We start from the raw sequence: 20,483 nt of genomic DNA on the forward strand, positions 1-20,483 counted from the left end.
ACAATAATAAGCATATCATAAATTTTAAAGGCTTTTATTGGATTGATACATATATAATAAACAAATTCAACAAACTCTAATAAATTCTAATAAATGAACAAATAAATACCTTGCCTTAGGGATAGTCTTTTTTTTTTTTTTGGACCATGCATAATATGTTTGTTTTATTACTTCAAAAATGCGTTTGCTTTTGATTGGTTAGAAAAGTAAAAGCGCACTTTTCTTCAACAAGCTGCACAATTTGAGGTATCATTCACGTCTGTACCATAAACAATATGGGTGGAGTTACACTTTGGAGGTTAATATAGAGCATTAGGAGTTTGTTCAAATTAGCCTCAGCGAGCATTACTAACAAAGGAAAAATACAGGGCGTGAGGAAGGGTGTTTGTCCACGTCCTGCACCTGTGTCTTTGTGTGTGCTGAAAACCTCATTAAGTGTTTGCATTGTGACAAACATAATTGCTCTGACGGGTGGGATAAAGCTATTAATTATCGCAGACGTGAAAAAAGCACACCGCATATGCTAGGTGTGGTGAAGCAAAGTGTGTGTTCAGGTGTAGAGAAAATCAAACATCTCTGAGCGACCACCACTTTAAAATCATATTCCAGACACATCCAGTGCTTAGAGATGCCCTTGGCCTGTGGGTAAGGGCAAGATGGGGGGAAAGCAGCAGCTGGAACAAGTCTAAGCTCTTTATGTGAGAGAGAGATATTCCCTAAACTGCTAATTTGAGCTGAGGAGCAGGAGTGAGGCAGAGAAAGAGAGAAAAGGAGAGAGAACTCTTTTTCTGTCGGTCTGCAGCACCCCTATAACACACTGCCCTACATATCAACACAGGGCTCAGACTCCCACTGCCGCCCACCGATCACCGCTAGCCAAGAGATGGCACAATCAAAGCTCCCTGGGTGCACAGACTAGATGACTGAAATTATGTACTCTGATAACGCTTTAAAAGGAAAATCCGTCTCGCTGGAAAGAGGTTCTTTGGTGTAAAAAACAAAACAAAAAGAAAACCTGCTGAGAGAGGCTTACAAAAGGACTGATTTGTACGATGAAAGACAGTACTACATTTGAAATGCTCTGAAAAAAGAAATGTTCCCACTCAAATTAATCATAAATGACCATTACAATGTTCTGAACACCTTAATTTGCTCTTAATTAAAACAGAATGAAGTTGTACATTAAAATATTTTTTTATATATTTGTCCATGTACATAATACATTAACCACATTGTATTTTAAAATTTTATTTATTTGAAAAATTGTATCTATAATATATAAAAATAGCATTCTTTTAACGAACTTAATTTTTTTAAGTTACCTGCGATTGTTTAAGTTATTATCACACTGATATAACTTGGGATGCACAAAAAAAAAAAAAAAAAATCAACAACATGATTTCTGAAAATTAATAAAAATGGGAGTTATTTGTTTTTTCAAATGAACTCTTCAAATATGTAATTGAATAGCTTACAACAAATGAGCCATATAATAAAATATAAAAAAAAAAAATCACACTGGTTTAAACGTAGAACATTTTAATGATCCAGTATTTGTAAGCGGTGACAGTATGCTTTTTATTTTTATTTATTTATTTATTTGTTTTTATCTGACATGAAATAGCATTAGGTTATAGTCCCAATATTCAAGAATCAGTGAATGACAAGATCAATCATTTTCTCCAGCTCTCCTCAACAAACAGCACGGACAACGTGTACAAATGGCTAAAATAAATGGCATACATGGTTGTCAAGCGATATAAAAGGTGCTGTGAGCTTTTGTTGAAATCCGAATGGATTTGAGTGTGTGTGTGCATAGGGCTGGGGGCTGAGGAAGGGGATTTTAAGTGTGTGTGGATGTGTGAACCAATGCACGTATCATGCCTGGCTTGCTTATCTACTGTTGTGAGAGCCAAACCATTTGGCTTGTTGTCAATAATCTTTGCAGGCAGGCTTCTCTGCCTTTCAGCTTTTGTCAAATTAGAAAGAGGAATTCCTCAAGCCGACCGAGTCATTAGCCTGTAGAGCCATTAGCTTGTTGTAAGGATTTCTGCCTTTCTTTCTCTTCGTCCAGATAGCCTTTGTAGCTAATTGCCATGTTGGCCCTATTTACCATCCTTGACATTTCTTTTATAGTAACAAGGTCTTATTTATTTCTCTTGACAAAGGATAACAAAGCTACGAACACTATGGATCACTGTGAGTGATATCAGACTACATTATTAACGTTTCCATACCCGTATCTCCAACTAGCATCCATCACTGTAAGATCAGCAGGTTGTTTACAACAAATAAATGTTTCTTTTTTTTTATCCTTTTATGGTTGCAACAAGTTATCAAACTACAAACAAATCTAAAACTATGGCATAAAATGCTCTAGAAATAAATAATTATGTTTTTAATAACTATCAATGTGAAGAAATGCTAAAAAAGTATGTTTATGGTTTGCCGTGAACCCCGGTTATCAGAACATTCAGTGAGAAACAACATCAGCTACATCAATTTTCCAGTGTAGGATGATCTACATTATGAAGTTAGAGCCAGAACATATCAAGTATGTTGATTTCTATTGGAAACACAAAAACAATATCCAGTAGAACTGTAAGTCTCTTATATCAATGAAGGTACATTAAGTCCTTCATTACATACTAAATTAATGAATGAGCCAGTCATGGCTGAACCTCTTCCTGTGATTAAGGCATTACGACATCATGGGCATCGAAAGATGATGTCATAGTCTTTCACCCACATCCACTGGCCTGAAACAAGATTTAGTAGTCGGCTCAAAAGGCTAAGAGAGAGTTTTCAGCATCCAACAAGACTGAAGCTATTGCAACAGTTTGTTGTACAGCAAGAGGGTTTGCTTTTATAAGTTGAGTTTTCAAGTAGTCGGACAGAAAATTATATATGTTAGCGCACCCACAGTTCATTCCAAACTAAGTATGACTTTATTGCAAAAGGAAGATGTTTAGCAGAAAGTTCAAGCTGCTTTTTTCCATACAATGAAAGTGAATGGTGAACACGGTTGTCTCAGGCTCCCATCTACTTCCATTACAAGGTAAAAAAGAAGCAAGGACATGCAACATATACACTGCATTACATGCAAGAAAAGCAGTGTTAGACAAGACAAAGGAATGTCAATTTTTAGGTGTACTGTCCCATTAAAAGTAGCCTACAGTAGCTTACTTTCTTACATCAACATATATTTCTCTCATAGTTTCTTTAACATTTACCTAATACTCAGTGGCTACTGTTTAAAAGTTTCTCCTAGCCATAATAAGAACCATAGATGCAACATAAGACAGGAGTGAGACAGGATTTCTTTATATAACCAAATACATATGGAGCTGGCTTTTTTAGTAACCAAGAGTTTTAAGTTTCTTTCCCACGGAAGTAAGAAATGGTGTTGTGACAGAATGAAATCCAGAACGAGTATGTGAGAAAGAGATTTTGGTCCACAGCTGCACACTGACTGAAATAATCAATCACTTGAATATCATGCTTCATACCTTCTGCAGCATACTTTCTCACAGCATACTTTAGTGCTAAAGGGTTTGATCACAAGTGCAAAGCAAAAATCTCAATATATAGGAGGTACTAATTACAAAAGTAAGAAAATAATGTAAACCTCATTCACTGGAATAATCAGATGGACAGTCAGGATATTCTTTTGTTGTAAGCAATTGGAAAAGGTGGGGCCAATCTTAACATCCATTACTAAACACTTCCTTCGAGCACTTCTGACCCGAGGCATCAGTCACCCAGTAACATTATCCCTCATTAAGTGTACATGAGAGCACGCTGTGTGATATCTGTAAAATTGCAGCATTATGTCAATATGGAAATCACCACAGGGAAGCTTTGGCTGTTCATTGAGATACTACTGTAAAATACAGTCATAATATAATCATAATGTGTAATGTGTATATATATATATATATATATATATATATATATATATATATATATATATATTATCTGTGGTAACTGACAGCATGCTTAAATGTTGTCCATAGATATTAATTTAAATAAATAAATAACAATAAATAACAGGTTTCATATATTTCCAACACATGTACAGAAGATAAAAAAATTATCATGAATCCATACAATCCAAAAACATCCAAAGAGGCGTAAAAAAAATAAAACAAAACAAAACAAAAAAACAGACAGAGCATGAAAAATCAAGTAAAGTAGAGACAAAGAACAAAGTGGAAAGGGAATAAAAAGCATAAAATTGAATCAAATGTGTGGAGAGTGAGGGACAGAAATGTATTTAGAGACAGAAGGAGAGAGGAAGGAGGGGGAGGTTGAGTATGAGACACAGAGGTGAAAAACCAGAGTCAGAAATCAGAAAATGAGATGGAAATTAAAAAAGAAAGAGGGTGAGGACCTCCTGCGAGTGAAGAGAGACAGAACACATCCAGAAAGTGAGAGAGAAAGAGTGTCGTCTCAAAGGTAGACAGTCAGAGTGCTCAAGTGATCAGTCTGGTCTTTGTATTTTGGCTGGGAGCCAGGCAGCGGCTGTCTGAATGGAGGTAAATCATTTTGAGCCTGAGAGTAGCACATTGAAAAATGATCGCTCGAGTCGGGCCAGGCTCAGCTAGGGATTGTCTCGTTCCCTCAGCGAGCCCAGGGTGGAAATCCCAAGCCAGACCCAAATAAATGAAGCAGTCTGAAACTAAATAGAAAATGTTCTAATTAAAAAGAAAAAAAAAACGGAGAAGAAAATCCCCATGGATTACTGTACTACGTAATGCTGTGATTCATTAGACTATGTTTATATTTGCATGTTAATCCATTTATCTATTTAATGCAAAATAATTGCATGAACTTTTACAATGCATGAAAATAAAAGTGCAAATTTCTTCACCAAATAGCTGGCTGACTTGTTCAATTTTCTTTTAAAAGCATTCAAATCTGTTGCAAATGGCTCGAAAGATCCGCACACGCTGGGCTTTTCTCAAATTAACTACCTGAAGTACATCATTGGAGGTTTTTTCAAACTGTATTGAAGGAGTTCCCATGCATGCTGGCATTGTAAACCACTTTTTCTAAACAAACCCTAATCTGGTTTGCTCATTTCCATTGGTCTCCCAGCCTGGTCAGGCTGCACTGTTGACTGGTTCCAGATGGGTTTTGGGCACTTTTCAGCAGGTCAGACAATGAGACCAGTTGGTCATATGGATAAACATTAGCTTGATTAGGTAAGCCCAGCTAACCAACACCAGATGGAGTAAATTAGTTCACACATATAATACAAAATTAAAATAAAAAACATTTTTTCAAGCATTTAAGGCTATGTCCACACGAATGCGGAGCTTACCCCAATCCGATCTTTTTTTTCCTCTCGTTCTAAAAAAAATCCCGTCCACACGGCATCATATAAAAAGATAACTGCATCCACACAAAACCAGTGAAACTGACTGAAAACGATGTAGTATTCATGCCAGATCAGTATGTGGCGCTGTAATTTTGCTGTAAGAGTTGGAGCCTGCGCATAAACCTTGCGCATTGTATACAAACCATTGTTGTTGTTGCTCTTACGTAACATAGAGGTATCTAACTAGGGTGGGGTGACACTAGACATGTGGGGTGATGACATCATAGTTTCAGAAAATATTCATAGGCCCCGTCCACACGAAAACATAAAGACGGCGTTTTCAGATTTATCCACTCTAGGACCTGGTTTTAAAAAATAATGGTTTCACCTTCTGAAAACACCAGATATGTGTGGACGAAATGCCTATCCGATAAAACATTTGTGCATATTCACAGAAACATGTCTCCGTATGGACAGAGCCTAAGTCAGGGCTCTTCAGCTCCAGTCCTGTAGAACCAGTGTCATGCAGATTTTAGTAGCTATCCCAAGTTAACCCACCTGTTTCTAATTTGCAAGTCATTTTGGACACCTTGATTAGCTTGTTCAATGTGTTTGTTCAGGACGGGTGTCCAATCTTGAAAGGCCACTTTCCAGCAGAATTTAGCTCCTCCACATATGCCTAATAATCATGAAGACCTTAATTAACTGACTAAGGGGTGTTTAATTTGGATTGGACCTAACCTCTGCAGGACATTTTTCCTCCAGAAGCAGGGCCTCATGGTTTAGGGCTAGGTTGAAAATATACTTCTCTTGTCTGCATTCTCCTCCGTCTCATGGAAAGTTTGTATGATGTAATTTTCAGCATTAGTACAGTCTGCTCATGTTTGCAAAAGCAGCACATCAGTGAGTGATTTGAGGAACAAAAGTCTACCAGATCCTCTATTTCCAAATGCATCCTTCTACTCTCACAGCCAAAAAAGAAGATCTTCAGATTTAATTGTGCATGAGAGTGAAGTACAACCAGAGCATTTAGAGCAGGGGTGTCCAAAAATGTTCCTGGAATACCACTGTCCTGACCACTATCCTGTCCAACCACAATTAAAAACACTTTAACAAACTAATTCAAGATCTTCAGACTTGTTGCAAAACTTGGAAAGTTGGAATTGGTTGGAGCTACACTCTGCAGAACACTGGCCCTTCAGGACTATAGTTAGTGTCTTGATTTCAACATTAGCCTTTTGGTCAAAAAGTTTGTGATTACAAGAAAGTCAGTTAAGTGTGTGCAAGTTTTTAAATTGTACTCTACAGGAGTGTCTAAGTGTTTGTTGTGGGTTTGCGGCCTATTATACATTGACTAGCATGCTTGGCTAGCAGCTAGGTGCTAACGCTTCAGTTCCTGCTTCCTGTGCTAGCTAATAAAACAGTAAAATAAAAATCAAAGTACCACCAAACATGTCCACAATGTCAAGCCTATCACCTCCAATAATACCAACAGCAAAGAAAAGACAGCATGATTCTGTTTACAGTGCATGAAAAAAGGCTGCAAAAGCATTTTCAAGAGGTGTTGAGTGAGTAAATGAGAAAAGCATTGTTGTCTTTTTGCTGTTCCTAAATTACCCCCTCAATGGCATCTATGAAGAGACAGGATGTGCAGCTAATCCAGGCTTGGCTTGTTGTGGCTTAGCCACGGTGGGGAGGCAGAACAGAAGCCATAAACATGGCCAGGGTTTTTTTGTTATTTAATGAGTTGCAGCGTTCAAACCCAAGCCCCTGGGGTAAAGCTCTGGAAAGCCACAAAATGAAGATAGTAATGGGGTTGTCAATTTTTTTGGAGATGCTCTCTTGTTATTCATTTGAAGTGTAGGTTTCTCTCCCAGAGTTTGTTTAAAAGCACAGCAAGCTAACGTTTAAGCAAGATCAATTCTATTTCAGCAGAAAACTGACACATAACCAAAACTCACGCCTTTCTCGCACACTCCCTCTCCCTGTTTACAAAGATTACCATCTACTTGCATCTCATCCATGATACATCTCTCTATCTCTTCCCTCTGCACCACTGGGATTAATTCTCCAGGTAGGCAACCCGCAGCATCGGGTTTCACTAAAAGGGTGTTGATAAAGGGTGTTGTAAAAGGAATTTAATTACAGGACAAGTGCGTGGAATGGGATAATCCTGTCTCCACATGCTACAAAAAGTGCAACCAAAGTTAGGAAGGCATTGGTGAAACTAGCTGACGCCGCAAGGTTCATTCAGCCGCCTGACATGCTCTTGACCAGGACCTTGAACTATGCTTACATGATTATGAAGTTTCAGCCTTTTCAGACACAAAACTAACTGGGTATAACTGACTGTTACAAATTATGGTCACTTTGCCCATTAGGTACAAACAGAAGCTTTTCAACTTAGGGTGGCAAAGCAGATAGGGAAAGGGGACAACAAGAGCATCCTACCGCTCCACCTCGCCTCGGCACTCATTCATTAATCACTGTCTGGCAGGGAGGACACCTAAAGCTTATTTATTTGCACTCTTTCACTCGGAGGCTATAGCAAAAAACAACCCCAGTGGCTGCTGGGAATATTTGTGCATGATTAATCAGAGATGGCCTGGAACAACAGGGTAGGCGTTGAAGAGGGGAAGGAGAAAAAGAAAGTGACCAGGGAAAGGATAGAGGACAGAGGAAAAACAGATGTGCTGGAAAGAAGGTTGGGATATGAAGGTTGCCTTTTGGTTTTCATAAGCTCATTATTGAAGCAAGAGGGAGTTTAAAATATGTTTAAATTAAAAATAGTATATATATATATAGTTTACAATACACATGTAAACAAAAACTTTTATTTTGGATGTGATTAATTGTGATTAATCATTTGACAGCAATAATACACACACATACACATTGACTTGACTTGGACAACCATAGTCAAAAATATGTAGGCAAAGACACAAGGCACCAAGGGAAATCAACATCCATCTGTGCTATTTACCTCCAAAAATGCAATAAATATGTCAATAGTCTTTATTGACTAATGATCACATTGTCATAGACAGAAAGATGGATGTTCCCCTAACCATACACGATGAGACAGATTACAGTTACCGGGTTCATAAGACTAATGACATCATTCAAATGACTTCATATAGCCACCAGTGTATGAGAAGATTATTACATTCAGTGGTGACCTTCACACTGCAATATAATCATTACCACTGCAATGTGCATAGATGTGCTCTTACACGGCAGGAATGCTATCAGTCCATTCAATGTGATGCATTCTCACAGCTTATAGTCTTGCTACGGACAAAAACCAAGAACCTTGCCATTAAGAAACCCATAGGTTATAGCAATAACCCAAAGTATGTGCATTAATAACAGCCCTACGTATAAGCTTTTACGAGCGCCCTCTGGTGCTACTGCAGGAATTCAGGGTTTGGGTTCTAGCAACTTAATACTGAAATAGAGAGAGTGAGATAGTGCTAATGGGATTCTCAGCTCTCTGCAACAGGCTCTCTCACATGCTGGGTCATGAACTGATTACAGACTGTAATACACTCCATTTCAGACAATCTGCATGCAGAGTAGCTTTCAAGAAATAAAAACAGAAGATAAACTCTCTCTCGGTTTCTCATTTCCACCCCACCCCACTCTATACCACAAACCTTCACTGCCTCAATGTGCTGTGAAAACTATTTTATATCCTATAAAATAATCTTTAACATTCTATGAACTTAAATTGAGAAACTTCAAACTGGTGAAATTAATTTTACAGACCACTTACCTGAACAATTGCATGGGCTACATACAGTACGCAGTCAATGTGTGGCTACCTTTAGGAAAATTAACCATGACTTTACTACAAATAAAACAAAACAAAGGGTTACTATGCTAACTACAAATTAACCGTGGTTTTGCTAAACTAACCATATTTTAACCATGGCATTTGTAGTAAAATTGTGTAACAAATGTAATCAATACATCCAAAAAAAAAAAAAAAAAAAAAAAAAAAAAAACTTTTACAACAATAAATCCATGCTTAAATTCCGTAAGGGTAGTTAGGATGGTTTTGTTAGCCGCATTGCTAGATGCCATTGTAATGAACGATTTGGTCTGCCTGCTGAATCCAGTCTAAGTTACCATCCTATGAGCTTACACCTAAAAGTTAGCTTGCTAAATATTTACAACTATGTTCAACAGACAGATCAAATTTCCACTGAAATGCTACTGTCATAGGCCACAAAAAGCATTAGCAGATAGTCTAGTGACAAAACAATTTTGTATCCTTTAAAACAAACATTATTATTCAATGAAGCAAGATGAGATAATTTCATAGACCAGCTTTCTGAACATTTAGTCCATCCGTTGAATCAAGTATAAGATAAGCTAGCATGCTATAAGCTAACACTGAATGGTTTGCTTAAAAAAAGAAACATAAGATTCAATTCGCTTTCACAAGAAGACCCAGTGGTTCCTAAAGCGCTGACAATTAAAGGGCAGCAAAAAGCATTAGCAAACAACCTGGCAGCAAAACTGAGCACCCATGTGTAAAGATGTCAGATTTCAATTTCCTGCACCACCTGGGCAACTGCTATAGCGATTCATATGAAAGCTAACATACTCTACATTAAAGGTATCCTTAAGAAAAGGTAGAGGTTATAGAAATTGCTCCTTTGACAATAAAACTTCTTAATTTAATCAGCAGTACGTGTATAATCAGTAGAGTGTGTACGTAATGACAAGCATCTGGGATCTCATTAAGTAGTCTGGAATTTAGCTTGAGTTGCGGTAAAACATGCTACATGAATAAGGATGAACTTTGCACTTGGGTGGTATTGGGCTGGGAAATCAGAGGAAGGTTGAACACTAATTATAACACTGTTTTCGGAATTGTTATTTATTTAATTTTTTTCCCTGCTCCGACTCAAAGCTTAACCGGGTGGATCGTAATGGGATTGTGAACCGCTGCTTTTGTTCTCTCCAGCCACAACAGAGGATATTCAGGCTGGATGACCTCATGGGAATTTTTAACTTCAACCACATCTGCGGTCTGAAAAGACAATAGGTAATAAACCTTTAAATGTATATTCCACTCGGTCTGGTAACACAATTAATAACCTCGGTTGATCTGACCTGTATTCCACAAATCCGGGCAAACCGGAGACCTCTTTAGAAGAGCCGCCGGTTCCCGCTTCTTCCTTATTTACTGTTTTCCCTAGTGAAATGGGTTTCAATTGTTATTTAGGGTTTGTTTTAATCAGCATTCTCGAAAAGTGGAAGCTTTGAGACGACTAATAAGGTGGTGACGGTAACTTGTCTGTCATGCATTGCTTACTGTGTGAAGTACAGAGCTGAAGCAATTAAGAATCAATCCTTGTTACGCTACCAAACTGTGGGAAGCTTGAGAGCAGCTACAGCCTCTATTATGAGCACAAGCATACATTTCCAACCACCAAGAATGTATTTTCCCACACTACACAAGAGAATAACTACAGTATAATCTCAGTTCAAAAACTACTTTTAATAACCTAGAGGCCTGCAACAGCATCACTTTTCCCTGACTGACATATGGAGACCCCCTAGGTAATAAGGCAGTGGAAATTTAACCGATTTGACAGAATTTATTTCCTCTATAGTGTTGCAGCAAACATCAGCTCTTTCACAGCCCCACGTCTACAGAGTCCATTCACATGAATCAGCAGATCCATGCCATCTAGGGGACTCGCTGATGCCTGCTGCTCTTCCTGTGGTGACCGTATGCAAGTGGGCTGGATAGTCTTCCTGACACAGCAGTTTTCATGCTTTTCCCTGAGCTGTCACAGACCCCCAACTGTAAGCATGAAAAACACCAACTGTTTGCTGTATACGGACTTGTTTATTCAGGAAAAAGGCTTATGTGGGTGCTATATTATGCCCAATTTGCATAATTGTCCCCCAAAATGCCATGTTTTGTATCTGTTCTGCCCTGTTCCATGCTTCAAATTTAATTTGAGCCCTTTTACACTTCCAGGGTGCTTCAGTAAAGTGAAAGGAAGTGTATCGCTACCTTCAAACCACCCTTTAATCTGTCAAAGACTGCATACCGCAATGTGAAACACTGAAGCCCTGATAAATTTATAAAATAAATGCTAAATTATGCATAACTGTGTCCCGGACAACACTGAAGGGTCACCTACTTGCACAAGGACTTCAAAAGGATGGATACTATTGGTCAAAAGTTTAGAATAATTATGATGTTTTGATGTCTTTGAAATAAGTCTCTTATGCGGACTAAGGATGCAAATTTTGAAAAAAAAAATACAGTAAAAACAATCATATTGTAAAATATCATTACAATTTAAAACATCTGTTTTCTGTTTCAATATGTTTTCAAATGTCATTTTTTGGTTTGATACAAAGCTCATTTTTCTGCTAGTCCAGTTTTTAATGTCACATGATCCTTCAGAAATCATTCTAATATACCGATTTTGGTGAGCAAGTAACATTTTATTTTCTTATAAATGTCTAAAATCAATCTTGTTCTGCTTAACATTATTGGGGAACCCATGCTACATATTTTTCAGGGTTCTTTGGTGAATAAAGTTTGAAGAAAAGCAGCAAGTTGATATATTTTGTCACACTATAACTGTATTGATACTGATATCAGTTTTATGCATCCTTGCATAATAAAGGTATTTATTTCTTTTTTTTTAAGAATCATATTGACACCAATCTTTTGACCATAGTGTATATCTCTTTCTCGGCTGACCACTTGTGATCTGATCTTCTGAGACAGATGTCCATATCAGGTGTAAATGGGGTCCAGATGTCCAGTCATCTGAGGTTTAAATGCTGTTGTATCACGTGAGAACATTTCACTGTGAAAAACACAAATGTGCAAAAAGCTGAACACTCTTCACATGTTTAGTTATCTGGTAGTCTATTTTCTGTAAATGAATTGCTGTCACTACACTTCTAAACAGAGTGGGGACATGCAGTTAACAGAAAGAAGTTTGTGTAGAACAAATCCAGAAAGCTTCAAGGTTTGGGCGTATGAGAAAGGATCCACTGTGATGCTAAAACGCTGACAGTACTTTTGTTTCACAAGTGCTTCAAAGGTTAGTCTGCCTCCTTTTAGACAAAACAAAGAAGCTTTAGAGTTCTTCATGTTTTCTCAAAGGTGATAATCACCCCAGTGAGAACTATTTGGGCTGAGAGACTCACAAAATGGGGGTTATTCACACAACCTGGGGGTGTGTTGAAAGCAGGAAGATGTGTGGAATAATGGAGAGTGGGTGGGAGACATTGAGTGGAGGTGGTCACAGGTTACAGAGGAATTATTTTAAGTGGTGACATATTGTAAAGGTGTTGGGGGTAAAAACAAGACAGAAGAAGCAGGACCACCGACTTGATGTCAACACACAACCACTTTTTCGTTTTTATTGTATTATTATTATATTTCAATGCATTTCCGTGTGTAAAGAATTATGATTTTAAAATGTCTTAATGAAGCCTATTATGCTCACCAGGAATGCATTTATTTAATCACAAATACAGTAAAAATGGTAATATTGTAAAATATTATTAGAATTTAAAATAACTTTTTTCTATTTAAATATCTTTTCAAATGTAATTTATTCCTGTGATGCAAAGATGAATTTTCAGCATCATTACTCCAGACTTTAGTGTCACATTATCCTTCAGAAATTATTTATTAATTGATGTTATTAATGCTTTGAAAATTGAACATATTAATAGTATCTTTTGTTATTTTTTCTGGATTTGTCCATTTGGACACATCAATTACTTCAGTGCAAACCCCCTGAGAACAGGAAGTGGGCTTGGCCTGAGCAGATCCCCAGGGCCACAGGCCTAGAGTGATAGATCCATCAACACCTCCATCATCCACCCTCACCACCCAAAATCACACAGCAGAACATCTCACGGCCCCCCGCAGGCTCTTCACACCTGGACATTCTGCCCTGAGTGCCCCCCTCCTTCCAGCCTTTATTTCTCCAGCACCAGCCTCACTGCTCTGTGACCATCACACACACACACACACACTTACAGACAAACTCTAGCTTAACCTGGTAATTCGGAGTGGAGACCACCAGCTGGAGGTCCAGCCAGAGTAAATACACAGTAAAACAACAAGGCACATCTCAACACAGAACTGTCAACAAAACAGATTCTACTGCAGCTAAAGAAAACAATCAAGAAGATAAATAAGGATCAAATGTCTGAGAATGAAACTTGAATGTTCACAAAATACATAGAATACAATACTTTTGCATTTGCAAAGCAAGATTTATTTGATAAACTGATTCACTGATTAACCTGAGCAATTACAAGGGGGAAACTCATGCAGAAGTATTTGCAAAGCCAGATTCATTTGAGAAACAGCAAACTAAATTGATTCTTTCACACTGTTTCAATAAAGCATAAAAAATGAATGTGTCATTTGATTCATCACTCAAAGGTATTGACAGAAGCACTTATTTAAACACTTCTTTTTTATCACTTTTCAAATATATTACATAGATTGTTAAAAACGGTCTGCAATACACCTGAGTCATGCTTTGCAAAGCAGTCCAATTTAATGATTAAAAAGAATCACAAAAAACAGATTGACAGCAAAAGGACCCAAAGAACCACAATTTCTCAATTTAAACCAGCAATTTCAGTAAATAATCTGAAGTCAAACTTTGAATCTCAGAAAACAAGTTTCTCTAACATGGTGACTTACTTCAGTTTCATGGTGCCACTCCACTTATTTTCCTCAACACTCCATGATTGTCTCTCCCTCCAGCTGCATGTCTCGGTGTGGGGCATTAGTCCGAGTCGGCCCACCATGTGTGTGGATTCACTTCACTGCTTACCAGCACACTGCATCAGTGTTTTCAAAATAACTGCACATTGGTGTGTTTGCCACTATCAGCCTTGACCGAAGCGCTCCCGTTTCCCAGTTCTCGTCACGCAGCTGCGCAGCAGGGCCCGGCTCCGCTCCAAGGCCCAGACCACTCAGCATTAATCTGTTTTCCCAATTTGTCCTTGTCAGGGATTAGTGCTGTCACTCAAAAAGCAGCCATCCACATGGATCATTTGCCTGTTTCTTTCTCCTCTGCTCTGTTCCTCTGTGTACTTTCTCTATCTCTCCATCTCTCTGCCCCTCCTTTCTGTTTCTGGATATCTTTCTTGCTGTAATCCTCGCTGTGATGGGTGGCCTACGGAGCTGACGTTATCAGCTTAGCTGAGTGCTGTTGTGACTGTGTGGAAGAACTCTCAACAGCCCCTGTCTTCTCATTCACTCACCTCTCCACTCCGCAGTCAACCATCCCCCATGTCACCATCCCATCGGCTCCAGTAGAGCCCCGCCCCCTTGTCCCACCCATCAGAAGACCACTGTCCACATTAGCATTGGCACAGCATGTGGGTGGAAAGGTGAATGGCATCCCACTGCTTACAACTCTTGGGATGCTTTATCATTATTGCCCCACTACAGCAGTAGAAGGAAGCAAATCATCCAAACAATGAGATTAAACTGATGCATTTATGTACCTAATTGACTTTAAAATGGAGCACACAGTGGGAACTCAAGAATTGGGGGCAATGCTAATCATAAAGGGGTATGCATCCAAATGCATCAACTGACTTTTCATTACAAGAGAAAGAATTGTTAAATATCTACTAACCCATGTGCCGTTAGCCACTCATGAAAGGTTACTTCAAAGCTTTGCAGTCTTTGGTAAGTATACACATGCAAAAGTAGATACTCAAGTAGCATGCTGTCAAAATATACGTGTAGAGATTTACCGCTGATTACAGAACCGACTTTACTGACACGATGCACATTAAATATCAGACGATATTTATCATGCATCCCTACTTTATATAGCTTCCTGTTGAGACAATCTTTTTATATAGGTTGAGACTTCCAAGATAAACACAAGTACCATTTTGATGAACAATACAACACGGGGATCCTCTCAATTGTAAATGAGCACAGTGCCAGCTTATATATGTGAGTTTACACCAATGCACATGTCAGGAAGAAAGCAAGCATGCAATCTAGATTCTCATGAAAGAGCTCAGGGCCATTTGCCTTAGGCAAACCACAAAAAAGTTACCCACACTTTGTCAGACCTAAAAATGACAAAATTAACAGTAAATGTTCATTTTTGGGTGACTGATTGCTTTAAAGTGCAGGAAGAAAAGTGATGCTAATAATGTCCCTATAACAGGAGGTATGAGTATTAGTTGATAACAAAACATGATGTCCTGCTTCAGGCTTTCTGTGAAATAATATACCATCTATTCTAGTTGGAACAATTGCACCAGCACCAGGAAAGCAGTTCAGATATGGTACAAGGATGAATGTAATTTTCGCAGTTCATGTGAACTAATGCCTCCATTTCCCACTTTTATCTTGAGTTGGCAATTATGTTTATCCAAGGCCCAGCACATACATGCCATGAATTAACTCTGTTACTATGGTTACTCCCCAAGACCAGTGCAACTAAGCACTTTGGCTGCTCAACTCATCTGGTGGCAGTCTGGATTGTTCTATGTGTAATTACAGTGGAATGCTTACTCCAATCATAGTCATTATTGTTCAAGCTCACCTGGACAGGCAACTGAAAATGAGGGCTAGGCCATAAAAAACCTTTTATCGTGTGTTGTGCTCAATGCCACTGCAAGTCTGCATACCGTCAAACAGCTGTTCTTCTCAACGCTGACCTGCATGCATGCACATACAAGTATACACCCTCCATTTACACACCTTGAAACCTTGGAATGGGCAGTCAACTAATGAATTGAGGCAGAAATGAAGTTCAAACTTCACACAATGTCTACACCACATGTGAACAAGCATCACATGTAGACAGTAAAAACACCAAACCTTTTATTGGAGAAGCCTTGTCACGTCACCACTCACTTCTAGTGAAGACACTACAAGTCACCCTCTCAGTGATGAGCTCTTTGGTCACAAATTCACCTACAAGTATATATCTCTTAAAGTGAAAGGAATTTTACACTGTATGCAATCTTGTCATCCATACACATGAATTGCACTGAAAAACAAGCTAGCAAAGACTAAATGACATGGTACATTTGTACCATGATGAAGCTTATGTGTCAACCGCCTATCAAATGGAGTATACTTTGTTAAGCTACATGTTAGAATTTACACGTGCTAGCGTACACAGACAAAAAATGTAAGTATATTTTAGGCTTTATTTTACCATTTTTTTGTTCACTCCTGATTGGTCAACAACATAATGCAGCAGCAAATAATTAAAATATATAGAAGACTAATTAGGTGCTAAAAAAAACACACATTAGTTTGCTTGCGCTAATATCCAGTGAAAGGATTGTATTTGGCACTTTCCCATTTAAAACTTTTGACACCCAGATATAAACCATACACACACAACGAAACGTTTACCATTCATAGTAAATCTTTTACCCACTTGGACAGCCGCTCTGATCTCTACACAGACAAATCTCTCAACCTCATTTTCTTTCTCTTTCTCTCATCCCATTTGGAGTCAATAGAGCATGTGGCTATCTAAAACAGCCATATCCTTTTAATCAGTTCTACCCCAACTCCCGCCTAGCAAAGGCTCAGATTATTCACTCACGTGACCCTGCACACAATGCTCAGTTCAGGTTTGTTTTGAACTATTTCATCTCGTGGAGCACTGAGGTGGAATAGCAAAGCACAGCAGACTGTTGAGTGCATCCTGAAGCTCTGGGAAGCTCTTTTGGCCCTCTGTCTGTATTCATTATAGGAGCCAGCTAGAATGTCAATACACCAATCATATGCTCCGTCACTCTGAGCATATGCTTAGAAGAGGGTTTATGGAAAAGTCAACTTCTCAGCCATGCATCTAGCCATCATCTGCTCCTCTGTTTTCTTAGGTGCCTTGTTCATAGACTAAGAAAGATACTTAAACAGAACTTTATGTGGGTACATTACATTATGTGGTTGTCCAACTCTAAGGTAATACAATTATATATATATTGTAAAGCAATTGTAAGGTAAGACCTTGCATTAACATAATTGAATTACAATAAGATAACATTTAATACAAGCCAAGTTTACAATAATTGCCCCCAAAACACATTGTGATTCAATCACTTCAACCACATTCTGAGGTGGTCAGTGATGGATTCCAATCACATCACTGCTGTTCTGAATTTTTTTTTTTTTTTTTTTTTTTTTTAATGTTATTTGAAATCAAAGATCATAACGACACATAAAGTGTTGAATGGAAACAGATTGACCTTTTGCCCTTTTCACTTTCTCCTCCAACTCTATTTTACTTACAAGAGAGGATCCAGCCTCCAGCTAGTTTTACAAGCAGGTTATAGGCCAAATGCACTACCAACTCTTGATTTAAAAGTAGAAGTTTGATAATAACTCCTTTATTAGATGCTCTTTTTTGCACACCTGAATGCAAGGTGCACTGACTTTTCTTATTCTGCATACTCTGATCAAGTCAAACATCTGTGATGGCAAAGGTATCTGGAGGTCTTAGTGAACTGCTAGGTGTAACAAGACAAGATATTAGAGTCTTGATTTTAATTAAACAGCAATGAATATTTTATACCAGTTTCACACATTAATCAAGCAGTTTACTGTTAATTAATCATGTGTCACTTGTGCACAGACTAAAAATAATGCATATGAATGTCTAGAAAGCAGCTAGTCAAAGTCTTTTTAAGGAAAATCACACAACAGTCCCCATACTGAGAATTTCTATTACATGTATGAGTGGATTGTCCCTGGTGTATGCAGTCTCTGAAAAAAATAGGTGGTACCCAACATAACTTCCTACTTCTTCTGTTCATCCACCCAGGAGTTTAAATTAAGAGGGAAAAACAAATCTATTTTGTCTCTCTTCCTCGTCATTCTGTTTCTGTGACATAGCAGCCTCCCTGCTTATCCTCTTCTTTTGAGATCAACTCCAAAGAAAACAGACGCGCAATTATACACCAGACGGCAAAAATTAACCTTGTCCTACATGGGGTCACATCTGCCTGTTGTCTCAGAATGACCCGGAAGTGCTTGGGCAGGTGGCAGCATCCCAACCGGATCTAACAACTTAGCTGCCTTCATTCTCCACAAAGGGAGAAGCCCCTGATCACTCTTTAATGTCCCATGTTGTCACTTGGCTTGAGAAATTTGTCAAATGGGTTTTCCAGGACCATTCCAGAAGCATTCCTGTCACCACCCTTTTGCAAACACCAGTGGAATTGAGAAACTAATACATTGAAGCAGTGATCTAGTAGACACGCAACTCTACAGGGATAAGCCTACTGGAGCAGCATAGGGTTAGGTGCCATGCTCAAGAAAGAACCCATTTGGTTGCCAGTAAATAGCTACTTAGCCGCACCATCCTATAATAATATACCACATCACACAAAGTCGAAATTCTGTAACCTTGACATTAAGTTAAGGTAAATATTCAAAGGCATCTAGTTTGCTACCATGCTTTGCTACATACAGATATCTGAGGGTCCATTAAGTGATCTATGTTAAATTCTTACCTGATGAAAAAGGATGCTGCAGCTGAAGAAGGATGGTCAGAGGAAGCAGACACAGCCTGGCCAAAATGAACCGGACTTCTCTGTCTGGAGGGAGTCAGGGACACTCTGGAGATGGTGGTATCTGAATGCCATTCGCTCTGCTCTGCTTGTCCTACGAGGCCTTGTGTCTGGGGTGGAAAGAAGCAGGAGAGGAAATTCTTCAACCTTTCCCAATAATATGACATTAAATTACCTTAATACATAGTTCCATGAATCACACGCCTAGGTCACAGAGGATCAGAACTTCTTCAAGGAATAGAGCAAGATTTTATTAAGAGGCAGTTCCCTTACGGATTAGGTTTCAAAGGTCACATATAAAAAGAAGGAGGTAACACTTACTCACATCCATTTATCATAAAGTACATAATTAACCACCATGGAGGAACATTCATCCCTGTACTAAAGGTATGAATAGGGTTTCAATGGGTAGAGATTAGACTGATTCACAAGAAATGTGAATTCCTTAGTCAGAATCATAGTAGGATTCAGAGGTTGTCAATCAAGACAAGGGTCCACCAGGTCTCCCATGACTTGAGGCAGTAAAGAAAGTGGACAGGTCAAGAAACGAATCTTCTATTGGTGTCTCCAATGGTACTCCAGCTCAAAATCTGGGTGCTTGAGATATGCATGCTTCTACAAATTGACTCTAGACTGTGATATTTGAAATGCTGTTACATGATTATTGCATGAAGTCTGTGAAAAATAGCTTTTTCACAGATAATAAAATAAAACATCTAGAACACATTGGTTTGTAGTTGTTAAATATTCTTGCACTGGAGCCCATTCATTCACTGACGTATTCATTATTTTACTAGAGACACTCTTTTTCTCCAAGGCCTGCGAGTAACTAAGTAGCTTAAACCCACAATCTATATGATCTGTCAAGTGCTTGTTTTGAATGTAGGCAGTGTGCTAAAAGGCTTCAGGTAAGGTTGGACAATTTCCCAGAGAATATCATGAGTCAGTCACTGACAGCACACTGAGCTATAGACAACCATGGCTTTAGTGGGTCGTCTATTTTGCGGTGGTTGTGCATAATGGCTGGATTCGTGTTTGCTCTGGATTCATGTCTGGCAACTAAAATAACATCATTAACAATCTTTTCATGAAGAGATCCAGTGCGTGATGCGTCAACAGAACTCTGACAGGAGAACTATTTATATATCTCGGATGACATATGAGCTCCATATATCACAAACCTTCAGACGCATGGAAGGATTACTCACATGAGATGGAGAACGACAAGCAGCATCCATTCTGTTTCCAGTCTACACTTTGTTGAACTGTGACATTTGGCTGAATAGTTACTATTACATAAGCTTCAACTGATTTAAGGGTTGGAGGATTTTTAACAAAGGCAAAGAGTTTTTTTTTTTTTTTTTTTTTTTTTACGTCTGTTTATTCAAATGCTCCAGGATTGTGTTTATGTCTATAATTGCTTTCTGTGTACGGTTGAAATCAATAATTGTTATGTCTGTCAGTTCTGTCGCAGAAACGGCAATTCCATTGTTCGAAATGACAATGTATGTGGACATGACTTAAACTTCAATTCGTTTTTTGGGGGATTGACTATACATACACACTAGCAGTTCCTGCG

At 38.5% G+C, this 20,483-nt stretch overlaps 1 protein-coding gene across 3 annotated transcripts in view; it reads right to left on the reverse strand.

Moving 5' to 3' along the window:
• kif26ab (kinesin family member 26Ab) overlaps positions 1-20,483 on the reverse strand; it is a 90,435-nt gene that overhangs the window by 24,089 nt on the left and 45,863 nt on the right. For 2 of the 3 annotated variants that reach the window (XM_026285425.1, XM_026285426.1), the window contains exon 4: positions 18,848-19,014. In XM_026285425.1, coding sequence (XP_026141210.1) covers positions 18,848-19,014 — 167 coding nt within the window. Of the gene's footprint in view, positions 1-14,039; positions 14,616-18,847; positions 19,015-20,483 lie in introns of those variants that run through there. The other variant, XM_026285427.1, reaches the window with a different exon arrangement.

This window comes from Carassius auratus, chromosome 17 (genome assembly GCF_003368295.1).
Source record: "Carassius auratus strain Wakin chromosome 17, ASM336829v1, whole genome shotgun sequence".
In the NCBI taxonomy this organism is placed as follows: Eukaryota; Metazoa; Chordata; class Actinopteri; order Cypriniformes; family Cyprinidae; genus Carassius; species Carassius auratus.